We start from the raw sequence: 18,998 nt of genomic DNA, 5'->3' as shown, positions 1-18,998 counted from the left end.
CTCCGCTGAGTCATCTTCCCTTTCGCTTGGAACCTAGTGAACCAGCAACTGAAAGGTTGGTCTCACACAACACTCTCCTCCACCCCTTCCCTAATGGGGGCCACCAGCCCCTATGTTCAGTCATTTCATGGAAACTTCCAGGACTGGGCAGCTCATTTCCCCCTGAGCCAGCGTCTGGCAATTTCTTGTGTTAAGCCGAAGACTGCCACCCAGAGCCTACCCGACCTAGCACTGCCCTGGCACCGTTCTGGGAGAATCACAGCTGAGTTGAAACCTATGCCCCACTCTGCCCTTCAGAGATTTGAGGCTCAGGAACCAGAGATGAGCTCACCCTGGAGAACAGGGAAGGCTTTCTCAGGGGTTGACCCAAAGCTTCCCAGGCCCTGGGTTCTTTTTTTTTTTTCTTTGAGACAGAGTCTTGCTCTGTCGCCCAGGCTGGAGTGCAGTGGCGCGATCTCACTGCAAGCTCCGCCTCCCAGGTTCACGCCATTCTCCAGCCTCAACCTCCCGAGTAGCTGGGACTACAGGTGCCCACCACCACGCCCAGCTAATTTTTGTATTTTTAGTAGAGATGGGGTTTCACTGCATTAGCCAGGACGGTATCGATCTCCTGACCTTGTGATCTGCCCGCCTCGGCCTCCCAAAGTGCTGGGATTACAGGCGTGAGCCACCGCGCCTGGCCGGCCCTGGGTTCTAACTCAGGGCACAGGCAGGGCCTGGACCCCTGGACAGGTAAGGAAAGCTCTGCCCAGTGACCCCTCCTGAGCAGGCTGACTTTCACACTGCTTCCTCCATTGCCTTTCCATTAAAATGTCAACAACTTTCTGGTAATTCTGGTGCCTTAAACACCGGCTGCTCTGCTGTGCTCCGGAGGAGCCCCGCATGGCCACACACCCCACCTCCACCAACACACATAGCAGTATGTGTCTGGCCATGGTCCAGATAGGGGAGGTGGCTGGCCCAAGTGCACAGAGCAAATCAGGGCAGCGCACAAGGTCCTGCCCTTTCCAGAGCTCCTGCTGCTGCTGCTGTGCCACCAAGCTCCCTCTCCTCTGCTCTTCCAGAGCTGGTTAAAAAAACCCCAAACATGCCACATACTGGTATTGGTTGCATAAAGTGTATCAAATAATTCCAACTTACAGAAGAATGTCAAATAAAAAGTGAAAGCTTTCCCTCCAGCCCATCTTCAATCTCATTTCCAGAGGCAGCTGCTGTTAACTAAAGGGTGACAATCCGGCTGGGCGCCATGGCTAATGCCTGTAATCCCAGCACTTTGGGAGGCTGAGGCGGGTGGATCACAAGGTCAGGAGATCGAGACCATCCTGGCTAACATGGTGAAACCCCGTCTCTACTAAAAATACAAAAAGTTAGCCGGGCGTGGTGGCGAGCGCCTGTAGTCCCAGCTACTCGGGAGGCTTAGGCAGGAGAATGGCATGAACCCGGGAGGTGCAGCTTTCAGTGAGCCAAGATCATGCCACTGCACTCCAGCCTGGGCGGCAGAGCAAGACTCCGTCTCAAAAAAAAAAAAAAAGGGTGACAATCCTTCCAGACTTTTGTCTATGTCTTAAATCTATATGTATATTAATCTTAATCTATATGTATTAATCTATATAACTGCATCCATTTTTTTCCAGAAAATGGGCCATCAGTAATTCACTTTTTTTCATATATACATCTTTTAAGCAGCTGCACCACACTTCATAGTGTGGAGTTTTCACAACCCCTATTCCCTATTCACTGTTCCTTCTGATGGACATTTTGACTGTTAGCAGTTTCACAATATTTCAACAAGGCTGCAGCAAACATCTCTGCTTTAATATCCTGTGGCCTTCCGCTAGTATTTCTGACAGATGAACTCCTGTTAAGTGTGAGTGCTGGGTTAATTATGAACTCTCTACCAAATGACTGTAACAAGTTGTGCCAACCAACGTGGCTAGCAGCAGTGCTGAACTTGCCCTTCCCCCCAGTGATACTGCAGGAAATAGCCAAGGTCACTCGTGCAGATATGTGTAGATAGGCCACTGCAGATATGCGTCTCCTTCCCATCTTCCTCTCTTCCTTCTTTCCCCTCCCACCCTCCCTGGCTAGACTTTGTTGTTTGGGTATGAAGGTAAAAGTCATGTTCTCAGGCATAAGGGAAAAGCAAGAGACTTAACCAATGGAAATCTACCTCCAGAAATATTCCCTTCACTTTGACATTCCTCAGCCCACTTTTCTGTCCTTAGTCTGACTCCAGCCCTATTCCCACCCCCAGCCCCACCTGCAGATTCACCCATGGGCAAAGGGAATAACAGACACCGGGCCACCAGAGAAAAATCTATTACCCACATGGGCTAACAGACTCTTGGGCAACAGAGCTCATACATAGCCCAGATATGGGCCCCAGTTTGCCTTCTGGAAACATTTTTAGAAAGTGATAATTGTACAAAGTGTAAAATCAAATAATGAAAAAGATCGGTTCCTTGCCCCATTCCTCATCTTTTTAAGCTGCTTTCTTTGGTATTTACCTCCATGTATCTTAATAGCCTTATACTTCTATTCTTCCATTTTTCAGTTTAAAACATTTTCAAGTGGCTTCTTTCCTACTATGGAACATGAATACTTAGATTATGCCCATCCAAACACACATTTCAGCTTTTCCTGAATTTATGGTTGCTTCATTTGGTTTTAGAAATTGAACATATTCAATATATATAATTATTAGAGAATTATATATAATTATGTGTATGTAACGTTCTGATAAAGCTAAAATATCCTCTTGATACATCAATATACCAGTTTCAGTTTGTTTTTTCCCCCATTTTTCTTAGAGCCGTTCATCCTCATACTCTCACCTAGACAGCTGTCCAGAGGTGAACCTGGCCCTTCCTTTGCCATCACTCTGGAAACCCGTCCCCACCTCCGCCTTTTTTTTCATTTGAAGTAAGAGTCTCTCTGTCGCCCAGGCTGGAGTGCACAATCTCGGCTCACTGCAGCCTCCCACTCCCGGGTTCAAGCAATTCTTCTGCCTCAGCCTCCCAAGTAGCTAGGATTACGGCGCTCACCACCACACTCAGCTACTTTTTTGTATTTTTAGTAGAGACGGGTTTTGCAATGTTGGCCAGGCTGGTCTCAAACTCCTGGCCTCAAGAGATCCACCTGCCTCAGCCTCCCAAAGGGCTGGGATTACAGGCGTGAGCCACCGGTGACTGGCCTGCAAATCCCCTTTGTCTCTTTCCTTGGTGTGTCTTGCTTCCTGGATCCTATGTCTTCCTCTTTTAAAGGGAAATTTATTGTGGTAAATATAAAATTTGCCATTGTAACCATTTTTTAAGTGTGCAATTCAGTGTCATTAAGTATATTCATGATGTTGTATAAACATCATCATTATTTAATTAGTAAAAAATCTGTTTTTATCACCCCAAAGAGAAACTCTGTAATTATTAAGCAATGACTCCACATTTCCCCTTCCTCACAGTCCCTGGTAACCTCTAATCTGCTTTCCATCTCTATGAATTTGCCTATTTTGGATATTTCATATATGTGGAATATTTGTTCTTTCGTGTCTGTTTTTTATTTTTTTGAGACGGAGTCTTGCACTGTCGCTTAGGCTGGAGTGCAGTGGTGCGATCTCGGCTCACTGCACCCTCCCCCTCCCGGGTTCAAGTGATTTTCCTGCCTCAGCCTCCTAAGTAGCTGGGATTACAGGCGCCTGCCACCACGCCCAACTAATTTTTTGTATTTTTAGTAGAGACAGGGTTTCACTATGTTGGCCAGGCTGGTCTCAAACTCCTGACCTCATGATCCGCCCACCTTGGCCTCCCAAAGTGCTGGGATTACAGGCATGAGCCACCACGCCCGGCCTCATTTATTTCACTTAGCATGTTTTCAAGGTTCATCCAGTTGTAGCAAGTATCAGAACTTTATTCTTTTTTGACTGAATTAAGATTCCACTGAATGGATAGACCACATTTTGTTTTCTGTTGATGATGACATGGGTTGTTTGCATCTTTCGGCCGCTGTGAATAATGCTGCAATAAGCATAGGCATTCAAGTATGTTTTCAAATCTTTTGGGTATATACTAGGAGTGGAATTGCTGAATCATGTGATAGTTCTATGCTTAGCTTTTGAAGGAACTGCCAAACTCTTTTTTTCAGCCTACATCACGCTTTGAATGCCAAACTCTCTTCCATAGCAGCTGCACCATTTTATGTCTCCACTAGCAATGTACAGGGGCTCCAATTTCTCCACAGCCTCACCATTTTACTTTCCTTTTTAAAAAAATTATAACCATCATAATGGGTAGAAAGTGATATCTCATTGTGGCTTTAATTTGCATTTCCCTAATGTCTAATGATGTTGAGCAACTTTTCATGGGCTCACTGGCCATTTGTATGTATTTTTTTGGAGAAATATCTATTTAAGTTGTTTGCCCATCTTTTAACTGGGCTTTTTGTTGCTTAGTTTTAGGAGTTCTTTATATATTCTACATGTTAAACCCTTGTAAAATTTGCAAATGTTTTCTTCCATCCTGTAGGTGCTTTTCACTTTTTTGATAATGTTCTTTGATGCACAAAAGTCTTTAAATTTTTATGAAATTCAATTTTTTTTTTTTTTTGAGACAGAGTCTTGCACCGTTGCCCAGGCTGGAATGCAGTGGCGAGATCTCGGCTCACTGCAACCTCCGCCTCCCGGGTTCAAGCGATTCTCCTGCCTCAGCCTCCCGAGTAGCTGGGACTACAGGCGTGTGCCACCACGCCCAGCTAATTTCTGTATTTTTAGTACAGATGGGGTTTCACAATGTTGGCCAGGATGGTCTCGATCTCTTGACTTATGATCTGCCCACCTCGGCCTCCCAAAGTGCTGGGATTACAAGCGTGAGCCACCGTGCCCAGCTATGAAGTTCAATTTATCTATTTTTTCTTTTGTTGCTTATGCTTTTGGTGTCATAGCTAAGAATTCATTGCCAATTCCAAGGTCATGAAGATATACCTTTATGTTTTCTTCTTAGGGTTTTATAGTTTTAGTTCTTATATTTAGGTCATCAATCCATTTTGAGTTAATTCTTGAATACGGGGTGAGGTAGGTATCCAATTTCATTCTTTTACAAGTATAAATCCAGTTACCCCAGACCCATTTGTTGAAGAAACTGTACTTTCCCCGTTTAATGGACTTGGCATTCTTACTGAAAATCAATTGGTTAGGCTGGGCGTGGTGGCTCACGCCTGTAATCCCAGCACTTTGGGAGGCCAAGGCGGGTGGGTCATGAGGTCAGGAGATCCAGACCATCCTGGCTAACACGGTGAAACCTCGCCTCTATTAAAAATACAAAAAATTAGCCGGGCATGGTGGCGGGCACCTGTAGTCCCAACTACTCAAGAGGCTGAGGCAGGAGAATGGCATGAACCCGGGAGGCGGAGCTTGCAGTGAGCCAAGATCGCGCCACTGCACTCCAGCCTGGGCGACAGGGCGAGACTCTGTCTCAAAAAAAAAAAAAAAAAAAAAAATTTCAATTGGTTATGGACATATGGACTTGTTTTTAGACTCTGAATTCCATCCTATTGGTCTATTTGTCCTTATGCCAGTAACACACTGTTTTGATTATTGTGGCTTTGCATTCCAGCCTGGGCAACGAGAGCAAAACTCTGTAAAAAAAAAAAAAAAAAAGAAAAAGAAAAGAAAGAAAGAAATCGGTTTGTTCTTCAACTTTGTTATACTTTATTAAGATTGTTTGGGCTATCTGAGGCCTCATGCAATTCCATAGGAATTTAAGGATCTGTCTTTCCATTTCTGCAAGAAAAAAATAATCAGCTGAGATTTTGATAGGGATTGCATTGAATATGTAAATATCTTTGGGTAATATTGACATCTTAACAATATTAAGTCTTCCTAGCCATGAACACAGATCTCTTTCCATTTAGTTAGGTGTTCTTGAATTTCTCTCAGCAATGTTTTGTTGTTTTCAGTATACAAGTTTGTTGTTTGTTTTTGATATAATTTGTTTTCTCGGTTCTCTCTTATTAGAATTTCTATTAATCATATATTTGGGCCTCCAACTAGTCCTCTGATATTTTCTTCTTTCCCATTTCTCATCTTTTCTTTCTTTTTTTCTTTCTTTCTTTTTTTTTTTTTTGATGTGAAGTCTCACTCTGCCACCCAGGCTGGAGTACAGTGGTGCAATCTCGGCTCACTGCAACCTCTGCCTCCCGGGTTCAAGCAATTCTCCTGCCTCAGCCTCCTGAGTAGCTGGGATTACAGGAGCGCACCACCACATCTGGCTAATTTTTGTATTTTTGGTAGAGATGGGGTTTCACGACGTTGGTCAGTCTGGTCTCAGACTCCTGACCTCGTGATCTGCCTGCCTTGGCCTCCCAAAGTGCTGGGATTACAGGCATGAGCCACCAGGCCCGGCCTCTCTTTTTCTTTTTATTCTGCCTACTGGGAAATGTCTTCAACTTTATCTTTTGACCCTTGTGTTGAATTTTTATCTCCATAATCCCATTTTAAATGTCCAAAAGCCTCTTCCTGTCTCTTGATGTTTCTTTTCCTTTTATTGCAGCCATGGCTAGTAGAAGATTAGCTTCTGACAAGTGGAAGCATCAAGTCTTCCACTGTAATAGGAAAGAAACAGAATGAATGGGGGTGGGAGGAGACATGCAGATGAGACAGCAGGAAGGTGAAGGTGTTTCTTCCTATGACTTCCACTTTCTCTGTGACATGGATGGTAAGGATATCTGTCAAGACAATGGGGTAGGAGGTTTGAGAAGCATGAAAAGGGAAGTCAGAGCTAAAGCCCCCAGACCCTACGTGCTTCCTGGGTAGCCCTGAGGGTTCAGTTCACATTGAAGCCAGGGACTACCAGTCTATCATGGCACCAATCTCGGTCAGGTAGGTTCCCAGTTGTGGTGTGGAGAGGATGCGCTCTCGGACAGCTCCATGGTTGGAGCTTCTAGACAAGTGATCTGGAACAGCAGCAGGGCAAAGAAATTAAGGATATTGATGAGAAAGCAGTTAAAGTGATCAAACACTTTAAGGTGGGAAAGGTGCCACCTTCCCACCTGCTCGTAGTCTCTGGGAAGCTTAACAAAATCTAACTCTTCAGGTTGACATTTCCCCATCTGAAAGTTTGATGTTTTCATTTTTTATTTGAGCACTGGGATACAGCACAGTGATGCAATCACAGCTCACTGCAGCCTCGAACTCCTGGGCTCAGGTGATCCTCCCGCCTCAGCCTCCTAAGTAACCGGGACTACAGGCATACGCCACCATAAAAAATACTTTTTTTTTTTTTTTATAGAGACAGGATCTAGCTACGTTACCCAGGATGGTCTTGAACTCCTGGCCTCAAGTGATCCTCCCTCCTTGGCCCTCCAAAGTGGCTAGGATTACAGGTGTGAGCCACTGTGCCCAGCTGATATTATTATTTTAAAAATTACAGGTTTCATTGAATTTTCTGCCCTTGACCATTTATCAAATGTTAAAGATCAGGCCCTTTTACACACTGATCTCTGGGAGTTCCCACTGTTTACACTTTCAGTGCAGACAGATAACCATTTATCCTTATCCTTTGTTTCTTTCCTTAAAAACTATAAGGACCCCTAACTAACAACAAAGAGAACACTTTAGTCTCTTCAGTAATGCCACTACTGATAACCATTTTGTGTTCTCTGGATGTTTTATCATGAAAATAGAAACAGACTCTGGTTGCGTTATCAGTTGTTCAAGTTTATTTATGTTGTTTTGATACACTGACAAATCACACCACATTTTGTTTGTAACTTTTTCTCCTTCAAGAGTCACCTTAGCTTAAGCCAGAAGATTCTCTTAAAGAACACATACACACATGTGCACACACAAGAGGCAAGTACAAAAATGTAACCCCACCAAAGTGCATGTGAATGAAAGTGCAAAAAAGGCTTCATTTGCAAACTCTGAGATCATTCTCTCTGCTTCAGAAAATAAACAGAAAGGTCCTAACTGCCCTAGGCCTGGGCTGATCAGGGGCTGGGCGAGGCTGCCAGGGGCCAAAATATAAGTGGCACCTGTTGCTAGGAGGGCAGAGGGCACCAGAAGTCTCTGCCAACTCCCTCCCCTCTCTGCGCTCCCAGGTCAAGGTGCAATAATATCATTTGGGGACAGAGTGTGGGTAAAGGGGCAGTAGGGCAGACAAGAGGCAGATTTCTTTCTACTTTTTAATGATTTGGTTTCTTTCCAAAGAGTTTGACAATAGTGCAGAAAGTGCTGAGGCCTCAAAGTTCAGAGGCCTGGGAGCCCTTTTCTCCAAGGCCCTTGGTCCATCTTGCCTTCACCACAGGCAAGCATTAGGTGCTTGGCAGATCCGATGGCAAAGGCCCTCCCAGCCCCTCTCCTTAGAAGCTGTGAGGTCCCACAGCACCAGCCGTGAGTACTTGCTGCCTTCTCACTGCACAAAGTCAGTGAACATCTCTCATCTTTTAGAGGAACAGACTGAGGATAAGGAGCTGATGAGTTCTGCTACCACCCAGACAACTAAGATAAAAGCAAGGCTTAGACTTGTTCTTCTTTACTCTTGGCCAAGGGGGTACCCATGTCACCCTTGTAAACCCAACCTTCGCTGTGTGGCAGGTCTTGCCTAGCTTCCTTCCAGGAAGGCTGTGCTCAAAGCTGCCTTTGAGCAGTTGAAAGGGAACGGACACCTAAAGCCCTGTGGGAGCTCAACTGTGGGAGCTGAATGGCTTCTTCAAAAAGCTGTCCAGCCCATGGGAGAGAGAGGCCCCTACTGGGTTGTGGTAGGAAATCAACAGAGCTCTGGGTTTCCCACTTCTAAGGGAAAAATAAAGCTTCAAATTTTAATGATAATAGCCCTTGGCATTTTCCCAACACTGAGCCTCACATCTGCACCCTGTCAAACACTTCTGAGAGTGTCACACACACACACACACACACATGCACACACACACGCATCACATGATTGAGAGAAGGGGTGTCTGGGGGAAGGCACCGGCCCCACACTCTGCAGGCCCACATCAGCACCTGGGCACGGGAGGTTGGCAGTGGCTCCTCACCTCCATGTGGGGCTGGCTCCTACCAGTGGCTCTCCCCCTTCCCACCCAGGCTGGGAGGCAGGTTTGGCAGTGACTCAGTGGAAGCTGGGTTCCTATGTGGACTGAGAAGTGGAAGTCCCAGAGCCCCAGCAGGGACCCAGCTGGCAGTGCAAGGCAGGTGGAGAGCGGCAAGGAGGGCTTCAGGGACCCGGAGAATTCAGATAGAAAAGTTCACCTTCCTAACTCCCAACTTCAAGTCGTCTTTGTAAGACGCTGCAAGAGCTAGTGGTCAACATTTAAGGGACAGGTTGAATGATGTCATGGGGGTGTGTGCTACACAGAGTGCTACATTCTCATGGCAGAAGGCCTGGCAGGCCTGGAGCCATCACCCCATGGGCAATACCTTGGCTGAGGTCCAAGGCTACAGAGAGGACAGTATTCCTAACTTCAGGCACCACTATGCCTGCTGGAGCTGCCCCTCTGGCCAAAGACCCGAGATTGTCTAACAAATCCTTATGCTGGTCTCCTAACCTAGGCTACTGGCAGGCTAGGCTTACTCCTTCCCAGACTCAACACATGAAGGGTGTATGGAAAACAGCAGTGGAACCTCAACCTCTGCCATCTATAAAACAGGCTCAAACCACCTGCTCATTCTGCTGGAACTTGGACTTGGCGTGGGACACTAAAATGCCAACAGGTCCAGAACTGGGTAAGTTCAGGAAGGCATCTTGGCTCAGAATCTCTCAATTCTGGGCAAAAGAGAGAAAGGCAGCTAGAGACTTCCAAGGGATCTTATGAAAACATGTTTCCGAGGTTCACATATCTCAGGGGGAAGAGCCAGTGGGGTCTGGCTGGGGGCACTGCCCAGGAAACGAAGCAGCAGAATGAGGGCAGCAAAACCAGCAGACAGAAAGGGAGGAGGTACCTCCAGGAGTAAATACGTTTGTGGTGGGGTCACTTCTTGGCAGGAGGAAAGGAGCCAAGGAGAGAAAAGTACACAGAGATACCAAAAGAGGGAAAGGGGCCTCAGATTGAAGGACTGCTGCTCTACTAGTCTCTCCTCCACTGCCAAGAAAAAGACCCTTTGGTAATACAATAAAAGTCCACTGGGGCTGTGGGGCTGCCACAGTCCAACTGACTCCATGAGTAATGCCCCTGCCAGTCACGCCCTCACCGACATGCCTGGTGGCGAATGAGCTCTAGGACTTGGGGCTGGGTGCCTACCCTCCCCAGGGCTCCTCAGCTCCCATGCACCCTCTAAGAAGGACCAGCCCTGGTCAGATATAGGTGGAGCATGGGGACGTGTGGGGTATGAGGAACTCAGGTCAGGAAGAGAGCATCAGCTGGAGAGGGAGGCCAAGCAGGGGCCGCAGGAGGGCCCAGCCCTGGGCCAGTCACTTTAAGGTGTCATCGGCGTTTTTGAACATGAGAATGGCGTTATAGATCTTCAAGGCTGGGCCCAGCTTGACGCTCATGATCTTCACAATGTCCGCCTGTGTCAGCAAAAGGAAGGCCTCGCCGTCAATCATCTGAGGGGTTGTGGGAGGGAGGTGGAAAGTGGAGAAGGTGGAAAGGGTCACGGGGCAGGGGTGAAGGAAAGGGAGGGGTGTGCATGGGGAATGGGGGAGGGGAGTAGGAGTAAAGGATATGCGGGAGAAAGGGAAGGAGGAGAGAAGGGGAGAGAAAGGACCAGGAGAAAGGAGAAGGGAGGGAGAAAGGAAAAAAGGAAGACAGCAATGGGGACGGAGAAGGAAAGAAAGACAGCCACTGGTTTCCCCGTGTTCACACACTTGTTCTCTTTCTCTTTCTGCTGACTGGTCTGAGGTTTAGCATTTGTATCCGCAAAATGTCTTTTGAGTCCTCACAGACAGTGGCTTTGAGAAACCTGCTCTTGTTGTCCCCACATGACCTCATTGGTCAACCTTAGTGCTGCTAACAGCAAGACGAGCAGACATTGTGTGCATTCCGACATGAGGCAGTACAAAGTACATAGTATCACCTAGGAACTAGTCTTGCCAAAAGCAGAGGGGGGCAGGGGGAGACAGAGAGACACAGAGAGAGAAACAGAGACAGTGACAGTGAGAAATTTAACCTAAATCTAACCCAGCCTTTGGATCTAACTTTCAGTTCATGGGAAATACAGGGGATAGAGGAACAAGTTAAGTGACACCACTAGAAAGCAACAAGACAAATCCAAAAAACCACATTCTGAAAGACTTTTAAAAATGTCAATTGGCCGGGTGCGGTGGCTCATGCCTGTAATCCCAGCACTTTGGGAGGCAGAGGCGGGCGGATCATGAGGTCAGGAGATCGAGACCATCCTGGCTAACACAGTGAAACCCCGCCTCTACTAAAAATACAAAAAATTAGCCGGGCGTGGTGGCGGGCGCTTGCAGTCCCAGCTACTCGGGAGGCTGAGGCAGGAGAATGGCGTGAACCCGGGAGGCGGAGCTTGCAGTGAGCCGAGATCGCGCCACTGCACTCCAGCCTGGGCGACAGAGCAAGACTCTGTCTCAAAAAAAAAAAAAAAAAAAAAAAAAAAGTCATTAAAAAAGGAAAAAAAGGATGGGAGGGGCTCTTCTAGAATAGAAGAAACTTAGGAGACATAAAAACCAAAACCAATTATGTAGGCCTTGTTTGGATTCTGGCTTAAAGACTGCAAAAAGTATCCTGAGAACTGGGGAAATATGAATGCAGACTGGGTATTGGATGATATAAAGGAGTTACTTGCAATTTGGTAGTGGGATAACAATATTGTGGTTATGTAAAGAAAGTCCTTAGTTTTTAGAGATGCAAGTTATGTCCTCAGGGGTGAAATGTCATGATGTCTAAAATTTACTTAAAATTACTTCATCCAAATATAGGTGAAACAAATATGGAAAATATTAGTAATTGTTAATTCTAGTAGCTAGGTATATGGGTAGAGTCAAGGAGGGAAGTCAGTTGGTCAGTTGTGGAGGACGGGATAGAATGAAGAGAGCTGGGAGGCAGGCTGTGGGGGTCAAGAGACTGAGCTGGGGGACCCTGTTTTTGAGGAGACGCCATCCCTCCTATGCTCACCCCTCAAGCATCATAGCAATGAAAACACTTCTATGTTGCTTCTTACGTGCCAGGCACCGCTCCTAAGCACCTGTTGTGTATTAACTCAGTTAATCCTCACAATAACCCTATGAAGCAATACCAGCATTATCTCGATTATACAGATGAGGAAACCAAGGCAGACAGGCTACAGAATTTGCCCAAGATATACCTAGCTTATAAGTGCTGACCTGTGTTCTTAATCACTGTGAGAGCTGGGTAGGGGTATCCTATGGACATGACTCATGCAGCTCAGGGGGCGATGCTGCCCAAGCCTGGCCCTGCCCCACAGTTCCAAGTGAGCCCTCCTCACACCTAGCTCCACAGACTGCACTACAGACCCTTCCCCAATAACTGGGTGTCTTCTGCCTTGCAGCTCTGTTCCCTCTACCACCCCTGCCAGGAAGGCCTGCTCACTGTCAGCATGCTTCCCCAGCAGTCAGAACTGCCCACTCCTTCCACTCTGTCTGGAGTTCACACAGTTCCACAAACTCCCCTGAATTGTACGTATTTCTTCATTTGCCTTCCAGGAGCACCAGGGGGCTGCTTACCTGACATAAGTCAGGTGCTCAGTAAATCCAGAAAGAATGAATGAAAGGATCTCTGAGGTGTGGCGACAACAGGACTGTATCTCAGAGAGGCTGGCAACCTTAGAGGTTAAACGGAGGCAGGACAGAGTGGGGGAATGAACCCCATATATCTGTCCCCCCAGCAGCTCTGAGAAAACAGTTACCTGGTCTTTCCCAATTCACTAACCAAGGAGGCTCTGAAAACTGGCACTTCTGATGGCTAAAAACCTTTCCCCCAAAAGAAAATGAAAAGTCTAGTAGCCAAACACACCGATGAGATTATCTGCATTAAGCTTCCTTTCTAATGCTCCAAAATGACCCCTCAAGTGAAAAGCGGCTTCTCAGGTCTAAGACCAGGGTCTGCTGAATAAGCCCATTTCCCCCTTTCTCAAGGAGTCTGCCATTCTATTCTCTCTCCAGCACCCCCTCGATGGGGAAGCACTGGAGATACTGCTTGCCTAAGACACTGGGAGCTGTGAGGGGGATGCCAAGTGGTCATCCCAGGAGGCAGCTCCCTTGGACCTGAGGAGCTCTCTTTGCTGACCCCCAGCAGATGTGTCTGTGCAGAAACATCCAGATTCAGACACCTCATGCCGGTCTGGCTCTGGAGCTCCCCACCTTTTTTTTTTTTTTTTTTTAAGACTGAGTCTTGCTCTGTCACCTAGGCTGGAGTACGGTGGCATGATCTCAGCTCACTGCAACCTTCGCCTCCCGGGTTCAAGTGACTCTTCTGCCTCAGCCTCCTGAGTAGCTGGGACCAGAGGCATGTGCCACCACACCCGGCTAATTTTGTATTTTTCGTATAGACAGGGTTTCACCATGTTGGCCAGGCTGCTCTTGAACTCCTGACATCTGGGATTACGGATGTGCGCCACCATGCCTGGCCTCTGGGGCTCCTTCTTGATGGTCCCATTGAATCACAAAGCCTGGCCAGGGAGATCTCGAAGTTCAGGATATGAAGGAAAGGAACCCCTGGCAGAGTTAAGCATGGATTCTTACAGGAGTTCATTTATTTTCTTTTTTTGTTGTTGTTTGTTTGATACAGAGTCTTGCTCTGTGCCCAGGCTGGAGTGCAGTGGCACGATCTCAGCTCGCTGCAACCTCTACCTCCCAGGTTCAAGCGATTCTCATGCCTCAGCCTCCCGAGTAGCTGGACTACAGGCATGCACCACCATGCTTGGCTAATTTTTTTAAATTTTTCATAGAGACTGGGTTTCACCACATTGGCCAGGCTGGTCTCGAACTCCTGACCTCAAATAATCTGCCCGCCTTGGCCTCCCAAATTGCTGGGATTACAGGAGTGAACCACCGCCCCGGTCAGGATTTCAGTTCTTATCATTCAGAGAACCCACTGGTATATGGTTCCTTGTATATCGCCTGAGATTTCTCACCCACGGTAACTGCCAAAGCCCAGGTTCCAGGTTCTTCAAAGCAAAGGCCAGAGTCTGTGGTCTGGCAGTCTGAGACTAGGTAAGGGAACAATGGAATGACCTCAGAAAATCTAAGATGTTGTCTGTGTGCTGGTGGGTTATCGGGAGTTTTGAGTCATATGATCAGGAAAAGGGTCATGTTCTGACCTTGAAGACAGAGGAAATCAACAGGAAAATGGATAAAATAAGCCATACAATAATCCACCCTAAGCAACAGCCTGTAGTGCTGTGGAGAGGTCCAGGGAATTTCCTAAAATTGAGGTGATCTGGATAGATCTTGAGAGAGCCACACATGGAATGTTTAACACAGGTCAAGCTAAGATTTAATTGGCACTTTCAAAACCCCACTGGGACTTCTATGCTTTCACAGCAGAAAGGTGTGGTCTACCAGGAGCCCAAGAAAATCAGACATTTGGGAAGCAGGAAGCTGCCAGTAAACATCTGGCTGCACAGTTAGTAGAGCCCACTGGCCCCTCTCTGTCCTCCCCTTCCTCTGGGCTCCCAGGACACCTGCACATGTGTCTTTCACGGCCCTTACCACACTCCACCAGGAGCAACAACTTACAATTCTGTCTCCCCTACCATGCAGAGAACCTTAAGAGCAGGGACCTGTTCTTACCTGCTTCAGTATCACATCACCTTATACAAGGCCAGGCACAAAGCAGACATCAATAATTATTTGCTGATGAATTAGACAAATACACAATGGCTACAATAAAGATGACAAAGAGAGGACTGGACAGACTACTTTTAGGGCCACCAGTACAGAACAACCATAAGACCATCTATGCACTTTGCTCTAATTCCTCACTCATGAAGCAACCCTCTACTGGCTGGTCTGTGTCCCAGATGGAGAGCATCTTGATTGGTGTCCCTGAATACCCAATCATCAGTTAAGCCAGAGAGAGCCCACTCCTGGAGCATTGTCCTACATGGGGAAACTGATGACATGGGCCAGACACTGGAGATGGTGATCCTCAGACCCCATAAAGGTCCTGCTCCACTCTGAGATTCTATTTAATGCTGGCAGTCTACCAGTACACCTCCCTTTGGCCACTAGTTTTTTATATCACAGACCATGCTGAACCAAGAGACACAGCAGATGTTCCTGGGAGACACAACCCTTGTCACAAGAAGAAGAGAATGCAAAGCCAAGCATAGGCTGGAGGATGAAACTTGGGTGGCTCTGCAGCTGGCTGAACAACTACATTCGAAGAGTGTTGACTTATGACCTGTGGTCAACCTACAGAAAGGTTTGAAACAGGGTGCCACGTGGTTCTGCCTTCTCATAAAACATGTTAAGACTTGGACAAAGACACAGAAGGCTTAGTTATCAAATGTGCAAGCTGTATGAGGTTGGAAAGCCTTATTAACATCATAGATGACAGAATCAAGATTTAAAACAAGGCTATGAAACCAACCAGATAACATTTAATAGGGTGGATGTAAAGTTTTACATTAGGTTAATTAAAAAAAAAAAACTCAGTGGTGAAAGTACTCACTGGAAAATTTGGTTCGACTGTAGTTGACATGAAAACCACCTGGGGGCTTTTATGAACCCCAAACTAGTGTGATGTGGCTATAATAAAGCTAGGGCAAACTTAAGTTTTGCTAACAAAAAAATAGGGTTCAAATCTAGGGGAAGAGAAAATAACCCTAATGTTGACCATTAACAAGAAATTATGGTATACTCATGAAATGGAACACCAGTCAGCAATAAACAAACTACAGATACAGATAACAACATGGAGAAGCCTCAAAAACATGACACTGTGCAGAGACAGACCTAGAAGAGTACATGCTCTATGATTCCATTTATATGAGTTCCAGAACAGGCAAAGCTCATCTATGACGCTAGAAATTAGAATAGTGGTTGTCTTTTGGGGTGCGGACTGACTAAAAGGGGCTGAGAAAGAACTTTCTGGTATGAGGGAATGTCTGTATCTTTTTCTTTTCTTTTTTTTTTTTTGTTAAATTTTTTTGTATGACTTAACACGAGAGGAAATGTCTGTACCTTGATTGAAGTGTTGAGTTCAAGGGCAGACATGTCATAAAACCTGTGAAATTGTACTTTCAAGATGTGTGCCTATCTCTCTATAGGCATTTTATCTCAATTAAAACACTTCTAGGGGAGCAGCACCCCGGTGTGTTCTATGTTGGCCAGAGGCCATCGAAAACAGGGAGTTCAGCTCTGGACACGTACATGAAGAGAAGATCACCAACACAGAGGGCAAGGAAAGCACCTGGAAGTGGGAGGAGTTTGGGAGCTCCACCACACACAGCTCAAAGGAGGAAACTGGCTGTGCTGGGCTTGGATACAGACACTCTTCCAGGGCAAGAAGAGCCAACTACTTTCTTTTTATGTTTTTTGAGACGGAGTTTCGTTCTGTTGCCCAGGCTGGAGTGCAGTGGTGCAATCCCGGCTCACTGCAACCTCCTCTTTCCAAGTTCAAGTGATTCTCCTGCCTCAGCCTCCCGAGTAGCTGGGACTACAGGTGCATGCCACCACACCCAGTTAATTTTGTAATTTTAGTAGAGACAGGGTTTCACCATGTTGGCCAGGCTGGTCTTGAACTCCTGACCTCAGGTGATCCACCTTGGCCTCCCAAAGTCCTGAGATTACAGGCGTGAGCCACTGCGCCCGGCCGACAAAGTTCTTTACTTAAGGTCAACTATGCACTAAAAGTCAAAACTGGTGTTTATTGTGTTCCCACCATAGCAGTCATTTTGTATAGGTAAAGTGATTAGATCTACATATTCCTCCATAATATTGCTCTATTATATACTAGTGATACACAGCCATATGCTACATAAAGACATTTCTGTCAATGATTCCACATTTAAAACCATGGTCCCATAAGATTATAGTGGAACGTATACAGAAACCTGATACATGGCCCTTGATATTGGCATTGCAGATCAAGTAGGGGAAATGGCTGACATTCGGTAATAATGCTGGGACATTTGGTTTTTCATGTGAAAATATACATGTAAATAAAAATACATATAACATCTAGGTTTGTGTAAGTACATTCTATAATGTTTACACAATGACAGAATTGCCTAGTGACACATTTCTAAGAATGTATCCCCATCGTTAAGCAATGCATGACTGTAATTATACTAGACATTCTGGTATGATTCATTCATCATTTCCAATGCTCACAATGGCTCTGCAAGGTAGACCTCATTAAACCCATTTTATCTCCATTTTACAGACAAGAAGATGTAGGCTCAGAGACAGTAAACAGCTCAAATTGACAGAACTGGGATTTAAACCCAGACTGTCTCCAAAGCTGACATTCTTTTTTTATCTACAACTCACTACTCCTTGGCTCTTGATTTTAAGTGTGTGTTAGGATCCTTGCAGTAAATCACAATATCTGTGTCATTCAAAATACACTTTAATTATCAGCTATATTGGATTAAAGGGAAAAAAAGTACACTTTAATATTGACTATCACTGGCAAAGCTAAGTTTGGCAAGCAAATGAGTGGGTAGAGAGCAGAGGAGTGAATGGACTCCTGTCTCCAGGATGCCTTTTCCTTCCTGAAGATGATCTGAGCACACAAGGTCCCCAAGCTGGGCCACAGTCCAGACTAGAGTCTTCCCAGACACATGGGTCACTCTGACTATTCTTGCCCGGTGGGGCAACACGGGTCCCTCCCTAGCAGAAGTGACGCTGGGGAGGGCACCTGCTTCCTGCCGTCTTAAGGACAGTGACCCCGGCTCTGTCTCCCACTCTGCACTTGCACCTTACCTCGTCTTTGAAGAGGCGTGCTTGGTCCTCACAACCTGTCAGGGTCTGAACAAAGCCGAAGACCTTGGAAACCAAAGATGACATGTTGACCAGGGGACAGAGCTTAGGCATGTAGGGAGAGCTGGCCTCCACAGCCTAGGTGCTTCTGAGCTGTGCCAATGCTGCTTTTTCTCACCAGCCTAAAAGGATCCTAGGGTTTCTATGCTGGCAGATGTGCCAAGTTGGGCCCCTTGCTTCTGAGGCCTGGGACTGAAGCCTGCCTCTCCTGCTGGATTTCTGGCTGAAACAGCAGCACAGCCCCCGCCCCCTCTGCCATGATGGGCCTATCAGGAAGGGTCTCAGTCAGCCCCTACTGGGCAGCTAGAAGGGACTGTGCACAGGACAGATGAGCAAGAGGTAGTGCCAGGAGTGGTACCGGGTTCTACCTGACCTGGGCCTTTCCACCAGGGTATGGTGAGAGGGAGGAGGAGAGGAAGAGAAGGATAAAGAAGGGCCCTCGCTCCTCACCTCATCGATGGTCCACTTGGCGACTGTCGAGGCTGAGATGCCCGCTACTCCTGGCAGGAGCTTGCAGTGCTGCTCCCAGCACACTGAGAGTGAGCGGTCAGGGTGGGCCGACAGGGCTGACATGAACAGGGACTGGTGCACGACATCAGGCGTGAGGGCTGGAAAGCAGAGGCAGAGGCTGGCAGGCCAACGAGGATGACTAAACTGTTCCCGAAGCCCATGCATACCCACACCACTCAGGAGACTGGCTGGCAGAGTAGACAGGACTCCGGGCCCCTTCTGACAGCCTGTAGAGTCAAGAGGGTGAGCCGTATCTCCTGACTCCTCACACAGTGTTCACTCCTGCTGGTAAAGTGACTCTCTTAAAGACTCTCAGGTCAGCTATTCGGAATGACCCTCACCCCATCTCTCTGAGGCTGCACCACCCTGGGCCCTGCAAGGATACTCTCTTGGAGCTGCTGCAGCATCTCTAAAGACATAATTTTCTAGATGCCAACCATCAAAAGGGTCCTTAACATCCAAACAAGCTCAGCCTTGATGTCAGAAGTCCACTCTGTTTACTCTTCTTCTCATGAGTCCTTTTGGGCCACGACCAACTTTCTCAGAGCCAGGGTGATTCTGCTTCAGAATCACAGTCCCCCTGACCAGGCT

General features: G+C 46.8%; 1 protein-coding gene across 14 annotated transcripts in view; it reads right to left on the bottom strand.

The window, feature by feature from the left end:
• Window positions 1-7,684: 7,684 nt before the first annotated feature.
• L3MBTL1 (L3MBTL histone methyl-lysine binding protein 1) overlaps window positions 7,685-18,998 on the bottom strand; it is a 43,281-nt gene continuing 31,967 nt past the window's right edge. For 2 of the 14 annotated variants that reach the window (XM_054674569.2, XM_054674571.2), the window contains 3 exons: window positions 18,348-18,505; window positions 17,841-17,903; window positions 7,685-10,496 (listed from right to left, as the gene is read on the bottom strand). In XM_054674569.2, the coding sequence (XP_054530544.1) occupies window positions 10,398-10,496; window positions 17,841-17,903; window positions 18,348-18,505 (320 nt within the window). In that variant the 3' untranslated portion in view covers window positions 7,685-10,397. Of the gene's footprint in view, window positions 10,533-16,025; window positions 17,904-18,347; window positions 18,635-18,998 lie in introns of those variants that run through there. The other 12 variants (XR_010154030.1, XR_010154031.1, XM_016937937.3 and 9 more) reach the window with 12 other exon arrangements.

The sequence above is a fragment of the Pan troglodytes genome, chromosome 21, assembly GCF_028858775.2.
Source record: "Pan troglodytes isolate AG18354 chromosome 21, NHGRI_mPanTro3-v2.0_pri, whole genome shotgun sequence".
Taxonomy (NCBI): Eukaryota; Metazoa; Chordata; class Mammalia; order Primates; family Hominidae; genus Pan; species Pan troglodytes.
This window is presented reverse-complemented; position numbering and strand designations above follow the sequence as displayed.